Source organism: Herpailurus yagouaroundi, unplaced genomic scaffold, assembly GCF_014898765.1.
Source record: "Herpailurus yagouaroundi ecotype Mexico unplaced genomic scaffold, PumYag 182, whole genome shotgun sequence".
Classification (NCBI taxonomy): Eukaryota; Metazoa; Chordata; class Mammalia; order Carnivora; family Felidae; genus Herpailurus; species Herpailurus yagouaroundi.
In genome coordinates, this window is record NW_024412413.1 from 22,605,769 (window position 1) to 22,630,854 (window position 25,086).

Sequence of the window (25,086 nt, forward strand, 5' to 3'; positions counted from 1 at the left end):
TGTCATGTATAGAATGACAATGCATTAAAGGGGAGGGGTGTCATGTATAGAATGACAATGCACTACGGGGGTGTCATGTATAGAATGACAATGCAATAAAGCCATCACCCCTTCACCAGAGGAACCGTCACTAGCTAAAGGACTAGGACGTTCGTCCTCCCATTTGTCTAGAGATATACATGTCCTTTCTTTGGATATATGTAATGAACACCTGACACAAGGAACACATTCTCTGACTTTTACATTTTATAATTGCATTTCTTCTCAGCGCTTGAGATGGGACAGAGGGTTTCAGCTGTATTGTTTTCTGAGAAGAAATAATCACAAAGAGGGTCAGGCCACACTGTGACTCTGTTGTGACTTTGTACTCACAGTGGAAACAGTTCATGGACTCTAAGATCAAGTGTGAACAGCCGGGTTGCATTTCACTTAAGTGTTCTAGAGCTCCTTTCTTGGCGAAGATGACAGAATGCCGGTGCTAGACTAGAGCTCCTGGGTGTGACCACTGTCACTCCCCACAAACAGTCAAACTTGATGGGCTCCTCCTCACAGAACCCCCAGATGTCCTTGTGTTTTATTCCTGTACCCTCCCAGATGATAAGCTCTAGAAAGAGGGGAAATGAGGTGATCCCCATTGGTGAATACCATTTCTTTTCTGGACCGCCTACCGAGTCCCCTCACCTACACCCACTCCACTTTGGAGAAAGGGAACAGAAGTTGTGAAACAGGTGAACTAAACAGTAGTAATTTAGGGCCAGGGCAACTGGATTTAGCCACCAGGGGAAAGTCCCATGGGCAGTGACTCTTGGGCAACTATAATAAACATGAGCATCTGATTCAACCAGTTCGGATTTTCCTGATTTGTTTTCTGTAACAAAGAAGATTGCTATATCAGCAGTCAGACAAGCCCAGGCTCCCCGGATCTACTTAGGAGAGCAACCTTCTAGTTTTAGAAACAGTTCTGAAACCAGAGCAGAAAGCTTATAACCCAGCATGATTAAGTAGGCTGTGGATCTCCAAAGCACAGAGTCAGTTACCTTACGTGGAATGATAGTTTCAAGTCTGCAATATATTGCTGATAGTTACTATTGTTGGATTACAGCTGTGGAGATTCTAATCAGAAAATTCCAGACCTATTTGCTCTTTTATTAGTTGGAAGCAACTTCAGTTACCGGTGCACAAACTTTCTGTATCCTTAAATTATAGTCAGTTGGTTTTTAAAGTTTTGGAACTTTATGAAAGTCTCATTGGCGATACCTCATTGCTATCACTGTTTCTAAATTTCAAGAAAGGCTTTGGCATTTGGGTTTCTTCCCCTAACCTAGAGCAACTGTCTCTACTCCATTTGCATTTGAAAACCATGAATAGTAGTCTATTTCTAGTATAAGAGTCTGAAACTCTTAGATTAACAACCTAAGCAGTAGTGGATTCTGACAATTTCTAAACAAGTGGTATTTGCCCTGAGAAGTTTCCAGAGTCTTAAGGCTATCATTCTGTGAAGCTGGTGGTGTGACTGGATGCATCCGTGTCAGTAGCATCCTCTCTATTCCAGTCTCCATGACCACAGGCAAGAGAGCTCTGTCGGTTCTGTTGCGTTTTGCTCACGGACACATCAGTGTTATAGAACTTGATCCCCCCCAAACCTAAAGGAGAGACTTCTGCCTCAGTTGCCAGTAACTAGATGAGTTAGCCATAAATCTCTGCCCACTGATGACTGTTGTCTGGAAGTATAAGCACTGAAAAATATGCAGAAGAAAATTCTGTGTGAATTAGAACACTAAAGAAGGCCAGCATATCTTCCAAGTTCTTGTAGTGTGGTCCTCAGCATATTTTCAGAATCTAGAGCAAAGGCAAAGTGCCTATGTTGGTGGCAGGCAGAGCCAACCTCTCCATGACAACATGTGCCTGGCTTTTTCAGGAATTGGGGGATATTGGCTTTAACAGTGACACTTATACAGTGTCCCCATCCCAGTATCCTGCAATGTGACTGATCTACCCCGACCCAGCAGTGGATGGGGAGAGAGTGGATGACTCAGGGCCACAGTCTGATAGTTGGTGTGTGAGAAGCCAAAGGAAAGAGATTGTATTAGAAGTGTAGAAGAAAGAAATAGTGTCAGGCTACATTGGTGGGATTTGACTGCAGAAAGCTGAGAAACACTACCGTCAGCCAGGGCTGAAGGACTGGTTCCAGAAAGCATAGAAGAGCCACTGTTGAAGGACCATTCTCAAGTTGTGATGTGAAGGGCGCTGTGCTCAGACACCTAGACTCCAGCAGTGTCCTCAGCGCATCTTCGTATGCCACCTTGTTCTGACAAAGAGGGTCACTCCCCACACTCATAACAGGACAGGAACAGAGTGATAAACTCCAGAGCCCTGATTGCAGTTTAAGCCAGAGATTTCTCCCATGGGAGGTGTTGTCTCACTGGGCCACTTTGACTTGAAGGACTTGTGGAGACATATTAGAAGACCTCATGACATGAGGTACTAGTGGCCAACTAAGCCTGTAATAAGGCACAACCTAAAGTCACAACCTAATTTTCATATCTGATGCTTCCATTGTGCTTTATTCCTAGACAGTCTCCTCCTGACCACTGCATGTCTCTTACTCTGCCCTAGAGAGGTAGAGGGGGTTGTTCATCCTGCACGGCACAGGGGGAGGAATGGAAGACCTCAGAGTCTCTGTTAAGTGACCGCCCCACAGTCATACAGCCAGCTGGTCGTGGAAAAGGATTGACTCTCTAACACATCTTCTGTTCCTCCACAGCCACCATCCACCAGTTAATTTTCAGTGTGTGCTCCTCTTCCATTCTTATTACCACCCATTAGACTGTGATAGATGAGCCCTCCAGCAAAGCACTTCTTTCCTTTTACTCCAATGAATAAGTGATTTTGGCTGCTTCATGGGGAAGAGTCAGGTGCCTAGGTAGAAACTCGAAAGTGTATTTATTGCCTAGAAACTTAGGAAACAATTTAAACCACTAATCCTGATTTAAGAAGGAAGAAGTAGAAAACAGTCTTGAATTAAAAATAGAACTTAGAGGGGCACCTGGGTGGCTCAGTTGGTTGAGCGTCTGAATTAGGCTTGGGTCATGATCTTGTGGTCCGTGAGTTCAAGCCCTGCATCAGGCTCTGTACTGACAGCTCAGAGCCTGGACCCTGCTTTGGATTCTGTGTCTCCTTCTCTCTGCATGTCCCCTGCTCACTTGTGCTCGTTCTCTCTCTCTTTCTCTCTCAAAAATAAAAATAAACATTAAAAAATTTTTTTCTAAATAGAACTTGGAATAGATCTGGTCCTTAAATGTTGTAGATGAAGCACATCAACTTTTTGTAGATCCATAGCCCAGAGATAATTCTAGCATGGCATTTGGGCCAGAGGTCTCTGACTGGTTACAGACCTGTGTTGAGACCAGCAGGGTTTTGCAAGAGGTGACACAGTCCCCATACCCAATGCTTGGCTAAGAATGGGTTGCATTTTGCCTTCCTGTTCTGACCCCCTCCTCAATCTTCCCATCAAGCTAAATTAGGAACAGTGCAGTGGTGGAGTTTGTTTTTTGTTTGTTTGCTTTTTGAATGCCAACTTCAAACAGGGCTTATGCTATTTTTTTTTTTTTTTGAAATTTTTTTTTTTTCAACGTTTATTTATTTTGGGGACAGAGAGAGACAGAGCATGAACGGGGGAGGGGCAGAGAGAGAGGGAGACACAGAATCGGAAGCAGGCTCCAGGCTCTGAGCCATCAGCCCAGAGCCCGACGCGGGGCTTGAACTCACGGACCGCGAGATCGTGACCTGGCTGAAGTCGGACACTTAACCGACTGCGCCACCCAGGCGCCCCAATTATGCTATTTTTTAAGCACAAAATAATTCAGAACATTTGCCTAAACAAGTGCTTTTTTTTTTTTTTTTTTTTTTTAATAGCACATACTTCTCCCTCTAAAAAGCTCAGAGTCAGATTAAGAGCCCATTAAGCATGTGTGCTGTTCTCATCTGCATCAGCTTCTCTACAGGTCCCCTCCAGGCAGCCCTCGGCTGGGGCTGCTCCCTTTATGTCTTACCCCTTCTCTGCAGGGGCACTGCATTCTCTGAAAAGGCCAGGCCTAAGGAAGAGACTCAGGAGAAAGGCCTGCCTGTCATAGCCATGAGTGGGGGGAGGGAGAGGAAGCTGACTTCTTGGCTGTATCACTTCAGCATCACACGCCCTTCTTAGAACCTCTCTGTTAATTGGCTAGACCAGACAATTCTACTCTACACCCACCAGCCAGGCACCTGTTTAGCTGTTTCTCAACATGATGAAAGGCAACAGACCAGAAAAACAATCTCTCCCTGTTGCAAAGGACTGGGCTGCCAAACTTTCTATCCCAAGGAAGGGACAGGATAAGTCCCTCCTCACTCCTTCTTTTGAGTCTTTTCAAAGTGCTAGTCTCCTTAGAATGTGCTGAGGTATGAAGGCTGAGCAACATAAAAGGAATCCATCTTAAACTGAGGTACATCACCTGTACCTTATGTTGTCATCTGCTTTTAATTTATGGAGGAGCCACCAACTGATATGTAACAGGAGGTAGAAAAAAATCTGTCCCTCCTAGACATCTTCTCCAAGGAGGAAACCAGCCATCCAGTCTCCATGCTGTCTCCAGCTGTGGTGTCCTTGGTCTTAGATGCGTCTTACACATGGGGAACTGGCCTCATCATTCTGCAAAGGTAGACCATGCAGAGTGGTGGCAGTGTTTCAATAGTGAGACCTCGAGCTCACCACATCCTGGCCTTGCAGAAAGATCAGGAAGTTCTGTTCAACAATCCCTCCCTACACAAGCCATCAATGTGAATTCAATTAACAGCATATTTTTAAAGTGCCAGTTAAGATGATTAAACATCGGTTATTCTTAATGAAATATAGAATACATTTATTAGCCACCTTCCCTCTAGATCATAGCAACAGAGTTTCAGTAGTGGGAGAGGAGGCTGATTTGGGACCATGAAGCAACACAGAAGAGGGCAGTCTCAATGGGCAGCTAAAAGACAGCCCTGGGCTCCTGGGAAATACAGAAGTGGGGGGTTCCAGAAAATTGGGGGAATGGCAAGAAAGGGAAAATGTCTTAGTCCATTTGGGCTGCTATAACAAATTAACATGGCCTGAGTTGCTTAAGTAATATGCATTATTTCTCACAGTACTGGAGGCAGATTCAGTGTCTGATGAGAATCCATTCTCTGGCTCATAGAGGGCATCCTCCTGCTGTGTCCTCACATGGCAGAGAGAGCTAGCTAGGTCTCTCTTCTTTTGTAAGGGCACTAATTCCATCATGGGGCCCCATCCTCAGGACCTAACCACCTCCCAGAGCCTCCCCACCCCTCCAGATACTATCACATCAAGGCTTAAGATTTCAAGGTTCCTAAGAATTCAAGATATGAATTTGGGAAGGACACAGACATGCAGTCCGTAATAAAGAGAGATCTCCAAAGATATACTTTACCTACTTTATAGTTTTGCCCAGGGTCATGATGCTATCACACACCACTGAAGACAGTTGAGAAGTGATTCAGGAAATTCAGTACATTGAACATCAGAGGGCAGGGCTCCTGGGTAGCTCAGTCAGTTGAGCATCCGACTCTTGATTTCAGCTCAGGTTATGATCCCAGGTCATGGAATCAAGCCCCACATCAGGCTCCGAGTTCATCATGGAGATTCTCTCCCTCCCTATTCCTCTGCACCTCCTCCCCACTCATGCTTGCTGGCTTGCTTTCTCTCTCTCTCTCTCTCTTTCTCTCTCTGTCTTAAATAAAAATAACTTTTTTCAAAATGACAGGGAGTTTTTCAGTGTAATACTTTCCCAAGAAGTTGATCTTCCAATCTACCGAATGCTAGTAAAGGATCTCAAGAACACAAAATGCCAATTTAGTTAAAAATCAGAGCGAATGTTCTATTTCTAATGATAGTGGATCTTGGATAGGTGAGACCAAATCCACACTCCCCAAGGTCATGGCAACCCCCAATTAAAATGATGGTGGAGACTCTCAGCATTTGCAAACATCCCTGTGAAGACTATGTAGATTCTTTTTATTTTTATTTTTTTAATTTTTTATTATTTTTAGAGCATGAGTGGGAGAGAGAGTAAGAGAGAAAGAGAGAGAGTGAGTCTTAAGCAGGCTCCATGCTCAACATGGGGCTCAGTTTCACAACTCCAACATCATGTCCTGGGCCAAAATCGAGAGTCATATGCTTAACCAACTGAACCACCCAGTTGCCCTGACACCATGTAGATTCTTAAATTCATTTTAAGACTCACTAGCTCCTCATTTAGTTTTCTACTTGAAAACCTATCTGAATGCCAGAAGAAGATCATGGCCTTCTATTTTGAAACTGTATCTTGCAATAGAATGTTATTTGTTTATGGGATTCCAATTTCAAATTGAGTTATTTTTGACAGAGTGCTACGTGTAGTGTCAACATACAGGGCCACAGTGAAGAATGTCTTAATTTAATTTTCTTTTATGTGTTAATTCTGTAATTGCTTCTCAGCCACACAGCTCAGTAGAGTGGGGGCCATGAAGCACTTGCTGGGGGTGCTGGCAGGGAAGGACATTTTGTAAGCATTTTTAGGCATTGATGGGTATACGTGGAACATTTTATTGCCAACAGGTTATTTAAGACTGTGCAATTAAAAAGTAATTAGCATAACTAAAGTATTGAGGGTTTTAGATCTATGACAACTGGAAAAAACGTAAATGGGATATTATAAGATAAAAAATGATTGCGCAATTATGGGAATTTTTTTTTTTTTTTTGCTTTGAAATACATCTGTGTATCAAAAGAAATTTCTAGCAGGGTTTGCAGCCAAGATGATGCTCCTTGGTTATTTTGTGCTTTAGAATAATAATACTTAAACATTTCTTCACTTACCTCCCACCAGTTATTCTTAGAGGCACGTTGGAATGAGGGGGCTGGCAGGGAGATGCCATGAAGAAATGCTAGAGAGAAAAAAATGACATTATGTTAAACCAGTGAGGGAGAGGTGGCAATGAGGGGCCCTGCAGTGTGTGAAAGAGCCTGAACTCTACAGTCAGACAACCTTACATTTTAGTCCTAACTCTACCACCTGTCCTGCATAAGGCACTTACACTGAGTATCAGCTTCCCCACCTGTAAGATAATAATGATAGCCACAGCGTCCACTCATAATTCTGCACAGTGGGTATAGTTAGTAAGGTATTGTCATCCACAGGGCCCTGCATCAAGCAGGGAATCCAAGACCTGAATAATGCAGAGTGGTTGTTTCCCTCATAGTACCTCTACACCTTAGCCTCCACAGAGTCTTCAGGAGGGAGCACCTTGAACTGTTGGTGGGAATGTACATTGCTGCAGCCACTGTGGAAAACAGTGTGGAGTTCCTCAAAAAAATTAAAAATAGAAATACCATATGATTCAGTAATTCCACTACTATTTACCCAAAGAAAATGAGAATGCTAATTCAAAAAGATATATGCACCCCTATGTTTATTGCAGTATTAACAATAACCAAGATATAGAAGCAACCTAAGTGTCCATTAATAGAGGATTGAATAAGGAAGATTGTGCGTGCACACACACACACACACACACACACACACACACACACACACTGGAATATTACACAGCCATAAAAAGGATGAGATCTTGCCATTTGCAACAACATGGATGGACCTACAGGGTATTATGCTAAGTGAAATAAGACCAAAAAAGACAAATGGATAGGATTTCACTCATGTGGAATCTACAAAATAAAACAATTGAATAAACAAAAGGCAGAATCATACCTATAAATACAGAAAACAAACAGAGTTGTCGGAGGGAAGGGGCTGAGGGGATGGGCAACATGGGTGAAGGGGAGTGGGAGGTACAGTCTTCCACTTATGGCATGAGTAATCATGGGGATAAGAGGCACAGCATGCGTAATACAGTCAATTGTGATATAAGGGCTAATGTTTAGACTTAATGACAAATAGGACTATAAGTGGCATAATACCGTAAGTATGTCATTACAAGACTGATTCTGAGTAAGCAATTCAGAATTGTTTATCAGTGTCACATTGTATGGTGACAGATGGTAGCTATACTTGTGAACATAGCATAATGTACAGAGAAGTTGAATCACTACGTTGTACATCTGAAACTAATGTAACAGTGTCAACTAAACTCACATTTAAAAAATTAATGTTTATTTATTTTGAGAGAGAGTGAGAGCATGAGTGGGGAGGAGGGGCAGAGAGAGAAAGAGAGAGAGAGAGAGAGAGAGAGAGAGAGAGAGAATATCCCAAGTAGGGTCTCAATCTCACAACCTTGAGATCATGACCTGAGCCGGAATCAAGAATCAGATGCTTAACCAACTAAGCTACGCAGACACCCCCCCAAAAATTTTTTTTTAAAGATAGCACCTTGACATTTCCACCTGCCCGTTTCCTTCTATACCTGCCTTTGCTCTGGGGCAGTAGGAGCAGGGCACAAGACAGTGAGCAGCAAGATGGGGAAGAGTTTCTCCCAGCATACAGAATGTGGCAGGTGATCCTTTCCAGACAGAATTAGCAGAAGGCAGCACTGCCTATCTATAGGTGTATATGGGGAATCAAAACACTAAAATGCTTCATAACTACTATTTTTTTAAGGAGTGTCTGCCACCCAGACTGCTTCTGCTCACAGCACCTGGTGAGAACCACTGCTCCAGGATATGACTATATTAGGTTGTTTTTAATTAAATGAAAACATTCCTTCCAGATCTGGTATTCATTTACCCACAGATAGCGTGTTGGGTCACCTTGAATGTTGCTGGTCTAGAACATTCTAGAAAGGGGGAAGGCAACTGATTCCCAAGTCATTTGCCTTGGTTCTAAAATTTACTGGTTTGCAAAGGAAAATAATGGTCACTTATGTCATTTCTTCTAGAACATAATTGCCGAGCATGAAATTCGTAATATCTCCTGTGCTGCCCAGGACCCAGAAGACCTCTCAACATTTGCTTATATCACAAAAGATTTGAAGTCCAATCACCACTACTGTCATGTGTTTACTGCCTTCGATGTGGTGAGTAACTACCATCTTTGAACAGATTAAATATTTCCCCCAATACACCTGCATTTTATTGAAAGCTCAACTTACAGTTAAGATACTTGGTTTGTTTATCAAGTGTTCAGATATGCCTAATGTAAGGTATTTTGCAGACTAAGTTTTTCTGAGCTTTTTCTATATTTTCACTCACCCATTAAATTTAGAATTCGATTTCTCCTTGGTATCTGAACTGCTATTGCTCAACTACTAACTTGATTTTTCATATTTGACAAATCCCTTTCTTTCTTTGGTTCCAAAACATAGTAATGTCTGTTGGTTTCTCTGGTGGCCATTTTTAAATAGTAGGGCATAGTAGTCCAGATTTGTTAGGAAGAAAAATAAATTTCAGTGCCTCATACATTATTTGTGGTTTTCTATATTGAAAAGTAGTCAAACAGTTTTTATACCTACAAATTATAATTGAGAACACCAAGGTTTGGTTCATTTGCTTATTCAGAATTAGTCTGGTAATGACATACTTATATTATACCACTTATAGTCCTATTTGTCATTAGACTAAACATTAGACTTTATATTACAAACTTGAAAAATGAAAGCAGTGGTAGAAAACAAGTGTTCCACTAAGATAAATAGATACCCTCAGTATGGTACCAATTCTTGAGGATATCTCTAAGAATCTCTAATACAGTACACTAGCCATTCTGCTAGTGTACTAGTGTACATTCTGCTAGTGTACATTTGAAGCAGCGAGAACAGATATGGTGGCAACCATGAAATAATTTGTAATCAGAAGAATCCTAAAATGTCACTTTAACTTGACAGTTTTGCCCTGTTCAATGTATTTGAAATATACATATTTAAATAATTACACAGAAACTGCAATATAATAAATATATTCTTGGGAGGCCAGCCCATAGTTCTGTGTCATGGGTGAAACTTCTTGGAACAATCTTTTTCATCTCTGGCTAACACTGAAGGACCAACGACCACCATAATCCATTCTAAGGTACATCAGGCTCATGCTCAGAGCATTTGCTCAGAGCAAGTGGCACATGACTTTCAGTTTTTGAAGACCGAAAATAGGAAAGAATGTTCATGTGCTATTAAAAACTTCCCTCTATTTTGTAAGGTATGTGGAAGTGGGATGTGATCATAGTAAGGACTGGAAAGCAAAGCCCTGGAAAGCTGCTTTTGAATATCTCTGGTTGTGTTTGTTTACATGAGATCAATGGTGTTGATTAAAGTCATTTCAGCATTATGGGGCGCCTGGGTGGCGCAGTCGGTTAAGCGTCCGACTTCAGCCAGGTCACGATCTCACGGTCCGTGAGTTCGAGCCCCGCGTCAGGCTCTGGGCTGATGGCTCAGAGCCTGGAGCCTGTTTCCGATTCTGTGTCTCCCTCTCTCTCTCTGCCCCTCCCCCGTTCATGTTCTGTCTCTCTGTGTCCCAAAAATAAATAAAAAACGTTGAAAAAAAAAATTTTTAAGTCATTTCAGCATTAGATTTCTGGTGCCTTAAACATAATTTCCATTCTTGTGAAATGCAGTTGTTTCTGTAAAGAGCAAAATTCCATTCTATCCACACATATTTTGGTTTGCATGAAATACCTTTCACTATGGGAGTTGGATTAGTGTCATAGAAAGAACAGGCAGATCCGGGTTCACACCCCACCCAGCTCTGCTTCCTGCACCCTGGTCTTAGACAAGTTGTAGGACTTTTCTGAGCCTCAATTTCCTTTGTCTATAAACCCAGGTACAGGGATTTGTACCTCACAGGTTTTCATCAGGATTGAAATGAAGGAACATATGGAGAGTGCCTCCTAAATAACAGGTGTTCAATGTTCCTTCCCTACCTCTTCCCTCTCCTTGCCTGTTTACATCACAATTGACAGCCTGGCCCTCTTTCTGCTAAAAGACATAAAATAGATTTGCCAAAAGTGTATTTATGATCCTAGAGTTTTCCCACTGCTCTTATAAAAGAACTGAAAAAATAGAAGTGATAAATAAATAAAATAGAAACAAGAGAAAGAAAATATTGACTCTGCAGGCCTTATAATGGTATATGGCCTTCATGCAATGTTTTCACTAAGTGTCAACATTAATACTGTGATACTCTTCGGGATGAATTCCAGCCTCTCATTGAGTACTGCAGCACTTCTTTCTAAATTAGTTCTTAAAGTAACATATAATTGGCCTTTATGATCATACCCCAAATATTGTCCTATATTCAAACTAAAAATGATACCTATAGGTCATCTGCCCCCTTGAGTTTTTAGCAATGTATGTGTGATGCCAGAATACGGAGGTGAAATGTGGGGGGAAGATAGGCAACTGTTTAGTTTCAGTTTCATGATGGCCCTGATACATTTGGAAAGCACGCAAAGAATTGCTTGATCTTTTAGCTTTTCACCCAGATGTTTGATTTACTGTAGATATTCACAGGCTTAGGATTCTGGCTGGTATCAGCTCCAAAGGATTTTCATCATCTACCACAAATCCACCATTTTAATCCTCTCTAGGTGAACACAGTTTGTCTAACTTCAAAAATAGTAACAAAGGCCACCAGACTTGACCAGGGCCTTTGAGCAATTTTGAGACACAACAAGCTTTGCTTGCACTAAAAAAAAAAAAAAAAAAAAAAAGAGCCTCTTTGAGCATGGATTTTGTATCTTTATATAGGGCAGTTCAATATTCAGTCTAGTCTTGGAGCCTTAAAATTTTTTGGTATGAGTCATTCCCCTGGGCTGCTCAAATTGCACACACACAAAAAAGCTGTAAGTATACATTTTATCTTTTAGCTGATATATATGAATACATACACATTTTTATTGCAAAGTTATTGCTGCTTTGACCTTGCAAAGCTTTTACAGGTCAAAACAATGTTTTTATGAGTATCTGCCATCAAGAAAATTCAGTGATGTCTAGAACACTTCAATTTATGGGGAATTAGATTTGAAATTCAGAGTGTTTTCCCATAGAAATCTGGGAAGGAAAGCCCAAGTCCCCCTACAAATCTACCATGTGAGTTTAACATAGTTCACTTACTAAGGGACGTTGTCAAGCCTTTAATACACTCAGATGCCAGGAGGGGGTGGACTGCACCACGTCTCCCCAGCTCACCTGACCATGGAACTGTTTTCGGAGAGCACTTTGCATGGGTGGTGTTCTACAGAACTTTAGGAAATGTTATACTTTAGGATCTTTAAGCCTGTTTCCATTACTTAGAATCTATGATAAGTTATTCAGCTTGTGATTGTTTCAGTTTTAGATGACATGTAGATCGATGCAAATAAGAAGACTAGAGCAAAAGCAGAATTAGGGGGCAGGTCCCCATGAAAAAAAGCCAGGATGTACCTATTAGCAAGCATCAACCTCCTTGCATTCTAGACTCTCACTGTCATGGCAGCAGATTTCTATTCCCATCTCTTAACTTGGAAGGCCCAGAACACCTCTCATCTGCCATAGAACAGAAGGCTTCCCAAAACCCACTGTCCAGGCAGTGAGAACTTAGAGGAGGAGGCAGCAATACGGCTGGGCAGAAAAGAAGGATGTGTCATGAGACCAGCTACAGGGGTTGAAAACATGGATCCCACTTTCCCTCCCTCCTGCCTTATCTCAAGTGGCTGAAGGGGAATACCATGCAGGAAGGATTGCAAGGGGGGAATGAGTGTTTCAGTGGCCACCAGATCCCAAAGCTGCAGTGATCATCCTTAGGAGGATGCTATAGGTAAGAAACAGATATAACCAAGGCCACTTGGAAACTGTCATCTTCTATATACTGTTCACTCATTCTAGATTTCTAAGTAATGAGAGGGGTAAATCAGAAAGATTTCAATGCACTCTCTATGGAACTATCAGATTTATTGTAAAAATCTAGAAAGGACCTCATTTAATACTTTTAAAATATGAAAGGGTTTTTTTTTTTTTTTAATAGAATTAAAAGCCATGACTTGTTAGACACTTGCTAATTCTCATTTCTCTATAAAGAATATATTTGCAGTCTTTGGTATTTTTAACCATGCTCATTTTGCTCTTACGTGCAACTCCCAAATTCTGTAATCTTGAGCATGCAGCACGTGGTATGGCACAGACTGGCTCAGGAATGTGCAGGCAACGTTGGAGTCATGATGCTGGTGGGTGGTGGATGTGGGAGACAAAGCTCCCTCTTTCCTGTGCTTTCTTGGCTGAATGTGGGCCATGAGAGGAACTAAACTGGAGAAGCAGAGATGATGAAATGCAGGCAGACAAGTTTGGGGGACTGTGTGACAGCATCTGATAGTACTGTGCCACCAGTATGTCCCAGCAAACAAAGCATAGACAGAAAAGGACAGTCCAGTCAAGCACACTGTCCTGACCAATGAGACCTATGCCAGCTTCTGACTTCAGCTCTGCAACGAGTTTCTTTCTTGGTTTTCTCATCTGTTTAATGAAATTAAAAGTCCTGAACCCCCTTTTTTCCAGTTTTATTGAGATATAATTGGCATAGAACCTTATATTCGTTTTAAGTATTCAACATAATGATTTATGTGTATGTTGTGAAATGATCACCACAGTAGCTTTAGTTAATATCCATCCACCTCAAAGTTAAACAGTTTTTCCCCTTGTGATGAGAACTTTAAGATCTACTGTCTTAGCAACTTTCAAATATACAGCATAATATTGTTAACTGTAGTCACTGTGCTAGACTTGACATTCCCGAGAACTTGTGACCGGAAGTTTGTACCTTTTGACCTCCTTCATCCATACTGCCTGTTTGTAAACCGTGAGAATATACAGGGTAGCTCAAAGTTCCTGGCGAGAAGTATTTAGGACTTGTGTTGCAGAGGTTATCCAACAAAGTGGGAACTTGGTGCAGAAAACTGTTGGTGGTAGTGGTGATGATGTTAGTTGACCTCTGACAACTAAGTTAATATTGTGTGTGGAGCCAAGCTGTAGCTGTCATTCTGTTTCTCGTTTTCTCCACCTGAAAATGGCCCTCAACCTCTTTGACTATGAAACTATGAAATATGAAAGTACATGGCAATAGAAGGCAACCTTAAAGGGCACAGAGTCCTTTAGATGTAACTCTACCACTTTCCCTGCCTTATTTCTCACTTATGATAGCAACCTAAAGTGAAAGTCTGGTTCTGAAGCCACTGAGACTCCTCGGCAAGTCAGTGTCAGGAGGGATCCTGCTCCCAAGAGCAGTGAGTGGCTCTAATTGAATATAAAAAGGCAGCTTTCCCAGCCCAGTGGTCCCTATGCACCACCACCTGTTCCCTCACCAAAAAAAAAAAAAAAAAGGAATAAATTAACACTGTCAACGTGCATTATATCTGTCTCTTTTCTCCATTGGCATAAATCATTGAGAATTAACCAAGTCACAAAGTCAAAGGTGGGTGGATATTCAAAGAATAATAATCACTTTTTTCTCTTCATCCCTATTTTTTGTGGGGGAAGAAGGGATGGATGTTATTAGTGCCTAAAATCAACCCCATTTTTTGGTAAAGTTAGATCTAAGAAAGGCACTCTGAATTTTTTTTTTGCAGATTGTCTGGCAGCATTCATACCTGTGTCCATATAGCCTCCCTGCAAAGAACTAAAACTCAGGTGTCCTGTTTAGAAGTGTAGCTTTTAGAATCAGGTCAGCACTTATAGTCTGGCCAAGAATTAATCCTGTTTCCTCATCTGTAAAACAGAGCTAACAATAGTACCCACCACTTACGACTATTATAAGAATTAAATGAGATAATATGTGTCCACAGGGTGTTCAACTATTCTCAGCTGCTGAGTACAGGAGAGGGGTAGTAGCAGTTGTATTCTTGTTGTGAGAACCCGTATGAAAAAACAGTTTTTCATTTACAGCATGTGTTTGCTACAGCAGCATTCCACACTTGAGGAACAAAGTCAAAGTCCATTTAAATACATTTATTGATGGGGCGCCTGGGTGGCGCAGTCGGTTAAGCATCCGACTTCAGCCAGGTCACGATCTCACGGTCCGTGAGTTCGAGCCCCGCGTCGCGCTCTGGGCTGATGGCTCAGAGCCTGGAGCCTGTTTCTGATTCTGTGTCTCCCTCTCTCTCTGCCCCTCGCCCGTTCATGCTGTGTCTCTCTCTGTCCCAAAAATAAATAAACGTTGAAAAAAAAAAAAATTAAAAAAAAAATAAAATAAAATAAATAAATAAATAAATACATTTATTGAGTGCCTACTATGAGTCAGGCACAGGTCCCTGCTCTCTAGAAGCTCATAGTTCAGTAGAAGATGTAGGGACATAACAAATAGCTGCCATGAAATCATACCCTTGCTACCCTGGAGTTGTGCCAACACCTAGCAGGGCTGGGGCTCTCAGAGGAGGCGTGCTCGGGCTGGAAGCTGAATGCTTACTTTGTGTGAACATGTGATAAGTTTGGAGGCATGACAACTCATTAATTCACTTGGGAGTGGAGAGCTCAGAGTATTACACACACCTGCAATAAGCAAGAAGCCATTTATATTTACTGTTTTTATTAAGCTAAGGAAATGGACTTGTCCATTTGAGAAAGATTTTCAATGAGAAGGGTTAAAATAAAAAGGGTTTTGGATTTGGGAAGTGCCCCTTTTCAAAGGTATCACAGTTTAGTAAAGGTTTACTATAGCTTCCACTAGGAGCATTTACTTTTGAAAAGTGGGGAGAGGTTGAAATCGGGCAGATCTCTCTCTTGCATACCCTTTCTCCAAGTCCCTGTGGATGCCTGCTATCCAGCCAACTCAGGCTATGGTTTCATGTGGACAGGTGAACACGGGGCACAGGTGCATGATCTCCACGGAGAACGTTGAATGTTACAAGAAAGCAAGTCATGGCTTAAGGAAGGAGGGCCCAACCTCCTGGCTAATTAGGTCTTTGCTAAGCCAGTGTGCCCTCATGTACTCAGGATGAGGCATGAAGTTAAACCTTAGCGAGTAATGCTGGAATAATGCCCTGCCACCTTTAAAAATCTGATTCTTAAAGAACATTTGGTAGCAGGCTAAAACTATTCATGATTTAATGTTGCATGAGAAAGAAGCTTATGAAACCACATATCAAGTGTGATTTTAATTTTTTTAATTCACATATGTAAATATTCATATATCAAAGTATTTGTATATATATGAATGCAAAAAGAAAACCAACCAAAACGCAGTATTGGCTATATCCCAGCAGAATTTTGCAGGTGATTTTCTATTTTCTTCTTTATATATTTTTAAAATTGTATACATGTACCCCTGTTATAATTAGGGGGAAATATTAATTTCATGATTCTTTTGGTGAGCTGAAATTACCCCTAAAGAGGTTATCTGTATATTGGTCAGTCTGCATGTCAGCCCTGAACCAGATAGACATCTTAGCCAAATGCCTAATGTTTGTTTCTAAATACTAAAGACTGTGATTGGGCAGTATTTACTTTTACAGATACAATCTATCGAGATTAAGTTCTGGCTTGTACTTGAGAGAACTAACTATAGGTGGAGTTAAAGAGATGTCAATGAATTCTGTGAATATGCCCAGAATATTCTCAAGAGTTATTTTTGCTTCAAGATGTGGGTGAAGCAACTTGTAGATGAAGCTTACCCTAGGTCTTAAAAAACAAGAAGTACAAGCAAAATACAGCCAAAAGAGAATTGTGGCTTCCTTCTGGAGACCCTGCTGAGGACCCAGATTGAAAAATCACTCTCCTCTGTTTTCAGGGCCCCGATGGCATTGCATGTATTTGTTTGGCCTTTGTTCATCCAGGTCTACCTGCGGGAGAGAAAAGAGAAGGCAAGAATTGGCTCTGGCCATCCATAGTCACCCTTATCTAACCCTTAAGGTGCATGTCCTCTGATCTTAGGGACCTACCAGGCAGCTAATGTACCCTAAGCCCTACAGACACAAAGACAAATGAGAGAAAATACTAGTAAATACCACGAAGCAGAGCTGTGTAAAGATGCTGCAGGGCTGTCTGAGAATGTGCACCTTGCTTAGCCAGAGGGTCAGGAAAAGGGATTAAGAGAAGGCTCCTGGAAGATACAGTGCCCCAGGTGAGCATTAACTTACCAGCCAAAGATGAGAGACAGGGAAAGGGTGTTTTGCTAAAAGAGTCATTTTATAATAGACAAAATACTTGAGCATTTGGAATAGTTTTAGGGGTGATTGTTGCAATGAGGACATCCTTTGGGAGGAAGGCCAGCCCCTTGGTTATAGCCTCTCTAAGCATTGGCTGGTGGATTGTTGAGGCCTGCAGTCTGGTCTTTGCGTAATATGCTACAGTTTAACATGGGGTCAACTATATGTACATCTCTAAACTGAATCCACAGTAAGAGACATCAGCTTCTAATTAGAATCCTGGATCTCTCAGGGTGGAAAGGGACCTAAAGGTCACCTGGACCAGACCCCATTCTCAGTGTCGTCCCCAGTGGCAGTGATTGGTGCCACAGGTAGGTAGCCCATGGTAGCTTTAGCCCATGCAGGTGATGTAGGCATGGTCTTTAGTCACCAGTGCTGGTGTGGCAAACCTCTGAAGCTCCTCATAATGCTTGTGACTCCTCCGCCCTGTCTAGGGCTTCAATGCCCAGAGATAGCCCTTTCTTTGAATGTCTCTGTTGGCATCCTCTTCAGGCATGGATAACCTTTGCTGACCTCAGGAAGTAGCTCTGCTAACCCCCAGAGTCCGAAGAATAGCCAGGTATGGGCCCATAGTTTCCTAAGGCTGTGGAACTAACATTTGTTTATTCCTTCAATTCCAGTTACTGAAATGTGGTGTTTTTGTGTTTTTTTTAATGCTAGCAGAAAGTGCCAGAAGATAGATCAGAATGGTCTACTTGCAAAGAGTAGCTTACCAGCCTGGACCAACAGGGCCCTCTCTCCCTGTGGTGTCCCATCCCTTCTCAGCTTGCTCACTTATTGAGGTGTCACTTTCATCAGGTGATGAGAAGGCCACATACGATGTAGCTTGTCAGCCATTTTGGTAGTTAACGGGTTAAACAAAGTGAGCTCGCAAATGTATGCATGAACAAATGGACATCATTTATACCATGCCTTCTTCCATCAAGGATTTAAGCAACTTACATAAATGGGTATGATAGATCTAAAAATAGAGGTACACACAGATCTGAATTAGGGAAAATACAGACTAAAAGGAAGATCAACACCAAGGGAATAGATTTAACATCAGTATGCAGACCACAGAATTGTATGTAGTTATTAGAGCCAAGCCACAAATTTGGCTCTGAGCTTCCTGGAGGTCAAAGCAAATAGGGAAATACATGTCTCCTGTATTGGGGAGTATAGCCCATCCTCTCAGAAAACAAAACTTCAGTGAGACTGAAGTCTGAAAGAACTTTTTGTCCTGAGTCTCTCCATGACACAATATTGTCTGATAGTATCTCACTAACATTCATACAGTGAATCTCCAAAACACGAGTTTCCCTCAGTGAAAGCAGAACATCAGCAGACTCACGAAAAGCAACAAGGCAGGGAGCTGAGTGGCACAAAATACTGGCTCATCTGAGGTCAGATTTGGGTTTGAATCTTGGCTCTGCCCCTTACTAGCAGTGTGAACTTGGCCAGGTTAATCAGTCACACTAATCCTGAACCTCTCACACATAAAATTGGGGGCGATGATTCTCCCTCTCTAAGGTAGCTCTGAGAGGTAATCTACATCAGGTACTTAGCAGGTCCCTGGGACATAGTAAGCAATGTCATGTGCTAGTTGCTGCCAGGTCTGCTTTATCATCTCTGTGAGATGAAATAGAATGTGGTTCAGGTTCACAGGTGGTCTGACTCGGTACAGCAGTAAAACCTAGCACAGCTCCAAGAATGTACTGAGTGTGTGTCTATAAGTTAATGTCCACATACAACATTTTTCAGCTGAGCTTGACAGAAATTAGACAGTAGAAGGTTCAACTCTTTGTCCTTAGAAGAGTAGAAAGAAGTATTGGAGTTCCAGGTTAAAGAAAGAGCTAGGTAGTCTAAAATTCAACTGAGCAGATGTTAGAATTGACATCCAGTGTGAAAACTGAAGAGCCTAAATTAGATTCTTGGCCTAATGGATGGTCAGCCCTATTGGTACATGGAGGTGAGCCACAGTAACATCTGCAGTAGGGCCTGGGTTTTGCTTGGAATAGTTTCCGGCCCTCTCTGCCAGAGAATGCAAAGACACTCAGAACCCCAAGGTGATGGGTAAAGAATAAGTAAGATTTTTTTGAGCTAGACTATTTTCTTTTAAGTATTAAAATTGACAGGCTTTTATTTTTATGACTATAAAATTATTCATCTTCAGTTGAATAAAGTTCAAAACATAAAAAACATAAAAACTCATTCATCATCTCAATACTTTGTGTTAACCATTAGTAACATCTTTATATATATCCCTGTTTTCTATGCACACAGATACCATCTATGTTTGTATATATCCATATATTTTTACTTAGAGTCTTTTAACCAGTTTTTTTTTAATGACTGAATTTTCATTTTAATTGGCTGCCTAGTGTTCCACTGTGTGGATCTATGCAGTATACCTAATCCGTCCTCTATTTACGAAAATGTTAAATATTATAGTATTCTTGCAAATATGCCACTGAACCCTTCAGCTTAAAAAAATGTTCAAACCCCCACTTTATCTAAAAATGCTTGTTTTTTTGTTTTTTTTTTTCCTTCTAAAAATGAAAGAATGCTTTTGTTTCCAATCCCATCCCAGGCCACCTCCACAGCTGCTCCTCCAGGCCTGGCAGTGGCCTGGCTCTTAGGGATGGAGATAAAGCTTATTGCTAGGACAAAATCAAAAGGCACCCCTGAAACAGGGCATCCCAGACAGAACCCCAAACTAGATAGACGCAGGAGGACATGGTGGATTCCCAGGGCAAGCAAGGTCAGGAACCAGGCTCTTCCTGAATTTGTTTGGAGCTTTTCCAACAAGGAAGGAAGGATGAACGCTTCATAGGAGGGAGGGGATGCAGGCTGAGGCTGCGCTTACTGGGATAGTCATTTTAGATCCCACCTGCTGATGTTCTGTGGCAAGAGCATATTTACTGTCCAGTGTGCTTAAACGTTTCTAAGTTTTGGGCTCCTGGGTGGCTCAGTCCTTAAGCATCAGACTTCGTCTCAGGTCATGATCTCATAGTTTGTGAGTTCAAGTCCCAGATCAGGTGAGTTCCAGCCCCACTTTAGGTGAGCCCCGCTTCTCTCTCTCTCTTTCACTTTCTCTCTCTCTCTCTCTCTCTCTCTCTCTCCCTCCCTCCCTCCCTCCCTCTCTCTGCCCCTTGCTCACTTGCTCTTTCTCTCAAAAAAATTTCTAAGTTTTATGATCCTGGTTCTTCCTTTATAAGCTATCTGATGTATTCACTTCTTCCTTTGTTATAATGATTATTATATTATGGAAATGATAAGTACTAATTTTTCAAATAAAACACAAAATTATAAAGCAGAAAAAAAAATCCTAGTGATGCATCAGTCAATATAAATTAATTACCTGAGTGGCCAGAATTTTTCCTAGGGGACAGATTGTCCATATCTATGCTGAAATTTTTCTAACACCAAACTGATGAATGTGCTAGGCACAGCCTCAGTGACTAGGATGCAGGAGGACAATGGGGACATCTCTTTGTCTCTCCATGAGCCTCCCCTCATCCACGTCATTCAGTGAGCACTTCCTGGACACTTGCTACAGACCAGGCATGGGCTAGGCATCAGGAGCTCAGCCCCTGACACATGGAAGTAGCTCAGTAAGTATCCAAGGTGATGGTCAACTATACTCCTGACTGCCTAGAGCTCACAGTAAATGCAAGCTTGCCTATACATCTCCAGTTTGTGTCCCTTGATTACGGTTAAGATCTGTCCTTAAAATACAATGGCTCTGCAAATTCTTCTAATGTAGTAATTCTTAATTCACAGATCAAAGACCCCAGGAGAAACAGGAAGGGGTTTAGAGATTGTGATGTTTCCCTCGGGGTGGTTGTCCCCATTGACTTGGGATTCCCTGCCTTCATCCTAAAGAGCCTGTGCTGAAGAGGGAGTGTTGCTTGGCATCCCTCATCATGAAAGGGACACTTCCACTGGTTGAGAATCCCTGTGATGATGGATCGTGTTAAGTCACAAAGGACACCCTTTGCCGGGAAGCTGCCTGGTTCTGGCCTGAGACCCAGGCAAATTGTGTACCTTTAGGTACCCTCATCCCAGCCAAGATGCATCAACCACCCGGGAGCTTCTGTATTTAATGTTTTTATGCTTTTTCTTTTTAACAGTTTGCAGAAGTCATTTACCTTAAGTCTAGTTCTAAGGTATAGTGGTCAAGAGCATAGCCTGTCAACACCTGGATTCAAATCCCAGTTCTGCCTGGTGCTAGCTTCATGGCCAAGTTATTTAACTGTTTTGAGCTTAATTCTCTCACATGTAATTAGGAATAATAATAACCCCAAAGTTATTAATAATGCCCACAGAGTTGTTGTCAGGATTCAATGAGATAGTCCATGTGAAGCATGTCATATGTGCATGGCACACAGAAATCATGAGTGTTGGCTGAATTGTCATTGGATAAGTGTAATCATGAGTGATTCTCTAAACAATCCAGCAAGGTAGGTACTGCATATTAAGAAAAATGAGGCTCAGAGCATGCTCTCCCCAGTAATCATTGGCTCAAGGCCAATTGCCATAATATGATTCTGGAAAGAGACTCCTGCTGGAAAAGCCAAGGCAGGTATTTTCCAATAAGCTAGAAGGAGCAGAAAGAGCCAAGGTCAGAGACCAGCCGAGTTACAGCATTTGAAAGGTGTAAGGTAGTGAATGTAAAACTGAAGGAGTTTGAATTTATGCTCAAGGGAGTTAGTGGCTAGAGATGAGGACATCGTTGTGCCAACTTAAAAGGACATTCCAGCGCTCTGTGGTTTGGGCTAGCATGTGTGAAGGGACACCTTAGTGCCTACATCTAGCTTCTCCACAGCCAGGGCTGAGGGTAGGTGGCTCCAGGAGTAACTCCCCATGACTACATAGTGTTCATCCCAGCTCAAGGCTGGAAGTTCCTCTTCCTGCTACCTGAATGAGGATCGAACCAGCCTTCTGTAGTATTGTGTGGTGTTCCCGTTATCTATTGCTGCTTAACAAACCACTCCGAAACTTAGTGACATAGGAGGACATCCATTTCATTATGTTTATGATTCTGTGAGTTAGGGATTTGGGCAGAATACTGTAGTTCTGCTCTTCTCTTCTGCTTAGCAGTATCTGGGGCCTCCACTGAGGTGGCTCGGATGGGACAGCTCTATTGGGGCATCTGTCTGGGGTCTTGGGCCCTGTCTCTGTGGCATCTCCTAGGGATTGAATGTCCAGTATGACTCCTTCACTGTGTATCTGGAAGCTAGGCTGGGATGACTGCAACTGCTGTTTCTTTCCAGGCAGCCTCTGCCTTTGACCAGCTTGGACATTCACATAGCATGCTGACCTGGGGGTGGTCAGATGTTTTACACATGGCTAGTTTCCCTCAGAGCAAATGTTCCAAGAGGCCTGGGTAGAAACTGTAAGGCTCCTCGTGACTGAATCTCAGAGGTCCCCCTGTGTGTGACTTCTTCCACATTCTGCTAGTTGGGAAAATCAGTAAAGTCAATCTAGATTTAAGGAGGCAGAGAAACAGACTCACCCTCTTAGGAGAAGGTCATGGCATGTACACAGAGGAGAGGAACTGATGGCAGCCATTCTGGAGACAAACCACCACACATGGGTAGGGTTAAGAATATGGGCTTTAAAAAAAAAAAAAAAAAAGAATATGGGCTTTGAGTCACAAATATTGGTTCCTATCACAACTCTGTAACTTTCTAGCTCTGTGATGTCAGGCAAGTTACTTAACCTCTCTAAGCCTCAATTTCCTTACCTGTAAAATAAGGATAATGATATTTTGCAATAACTGTGATAATACTTAAATGAGATAAATCTAGTGCTTGGCACAGTTGATTCCTAACACCTGTAAAGTCCTCACTTAATAGTAGCTATGCTGCCTATAATAATACCATATTATAGTGTAACTTTAGTGTAACTATAGTAGTGCTATTTCTCTGGTTTGTCCTTTGGATATTCATTCATTCATTCAGCAAGCATTTACTGAGTGCCTGTGGTATGCCAGGCACAGTTTCAGGCACTGGCCTCCCCAACAGTTGCAAAGATAATAATACATTGAAAACAGAGAGTAATTGGGTTGTCAGGTGTTTTGAGCAGCATCGCTGGCTCTTCAGTGCCAGCCAGCATTGCTGGGGTTGGCAAGCCTGGCTTGAAGGAGGAAGCAAGGGATGGCCACCTAAGCCTTTCTGATATTGCAGTATTAATGGCTGCATTATTCTGAATGCTGAAGTATTCTGGCTTCGTCCTAATAGAGACTCCTACTCCCACAGTAACTCTCCTCTGCCATTTAAATAGTGGGAATGTTACTAAGGAGAGGCAGGAGATATGAACCTTCCTCTCCATTCAAACATGTGCCTGCAGATCCCATCTGATGAGTGTCTGTTCCCTTCAGGGGCCCTGGTATGTCAGTAACATGGCACTCAGCATTCAGAAGCCCCATCAGAACCACTGCTCCTCTGTCTCATGCCCATGGACCCTTCTTGGCTTCCATAATCACCACCTCAAACATTGAAGTGATAGAAAAGATAGGAAAGGTAACAGTGTCCAACTCTTTACATAATCATAGGAGAATAACTCAGTAAAGCATTCTAAAATGAAATGAAAAGCAAGATGTCAAGAGAATGCAAGCCAAATCAGGAGAGGCCATTTGGCACAGTCTGGTCTCTGTGTCTTATTTGAGCAGTTTCCTAACACCGGGAACTAATTAAAAATGAAAAGGCAGGGCTTCTAACCCAGTACCTTTCAAAATCTTTAGGTTTCCCATAATAGTCATGTGAAAAATCTCACTTGCTCAAATGAGCATCTTCAACTTTGATTTGAAGACACTGGAGCTTTAAGTAAATCTCACTTTCAGGAATTTGTTTTTAGGTTAATGATAAAGGAATTCACACTCATTAAGCTCCACTGTTCCAGGACCTAAAAGCTGAACATTATAGAATTGCTGAATCTGCCATCTTTCCCTTAGTCCATTTGCCCACCCAGAGCATGAATATGTGCTACATGGCCCTGACAGATGGACATCAACCATCTCCACAGTCGTGCTGAACAAGACCAAGAGCCTGTGACTTCACATGGAGACTGCAGAAATCAGAAACCCCAGTCTGCCTTTCAGAGGGGTCCCATCTGCACACAAGGAGGCAAGGCTGACGATGACATGAGTGCCAAGTGTAGGCAGACGAAGGGTTCAGCCCTCTTTGTACAATGATGGCCGGAGCTGTCTGCCAGCCCTCCTCCACTATCATTTGTTGGTGCACTGCTAATTTACTAGTCTGACTCATCCTTGGAGGCAAACACGGGATCAGTGTTCATTGCAGGAAGTGCTCAGTTGGCTGTGTGAGGTTCAGTGTCTCCAGCAAGCACACGTCTGTCTTGTGGGGCCATCATTTCATAACATGTCACTCGAAGAAGAAGACACCGCTTCTGTCAAAACAGTTTTCAAGCCCGGAGGCATTCTCCCTACTTGGGTCCAAGACCACAACAGTCTGGCATTGATCTGAAACCTGGTCTGTCCAGAAATCCACAGGCTTCTTTCACATGGCCTCTGAAGGCGATCCTGTATCTCCTTCACCATCTTCAAGTGGGAATAGTCCCAAACAGTTCTCCCCAGAATCATGGGGATTGAGCTGTTCCATGTGCTTGACTAGAGGGGCTAGAGATGGGCACAGTTGCAAAAGCAGCATAAGCAGAATGCCATTTCTGTGTTTTGAGAAACCATGAATACACATTCCAGGGACACTGATCAAAATGAAAACTTGGGACAAACCATGCCTGCTCTCTGCTTGTGCAGTGATTTTAAGAAAGCTCTCTATGACTGATAGGCATCTACCTCTTCGGTGCACTTGTGACCTCAGGGGTGTTGTCGAGACCCTGTCTCCTTGGGGTCACACAACATCATGTTTTCTTAGCGAGAGAAGATGGGGTGGAGCTGTGCTGGGAAGAGAAGGTAGAAATCGAAGATACGTATCGGGAGAAGAGAAAAGAA

The 25,086-nt window shown here is 42.3% G+C and overlaps 1 protein-coding gene across 16 annotated transcripts in view; it reads left to right on the top strand.

Moving 5' to 3' along the window:
- The window catches only part of ANKS1B (ankyrin repeat and sterile alpha motif domain containing 1B), a 909,382-nt gene that overhangs the window by 871,221 nt on the left and 13,075 nt on the right, over positions 1-25,086 (top strand). For all 16 annotated transcript variants that reach the window (XM_040491122.1, XM_040491120.1, XM_040491121.1 and 13 more), the window contains one exon: positions 8,908-9,045. In XM_040491122.1, coding sequence (XP_040347056.1) covers positions 8,908-9,045 — 138 coding nt within the window. The remainder of the gene's footprint in view (positions 1-8,907; positions 9,046-25,086) is intronic.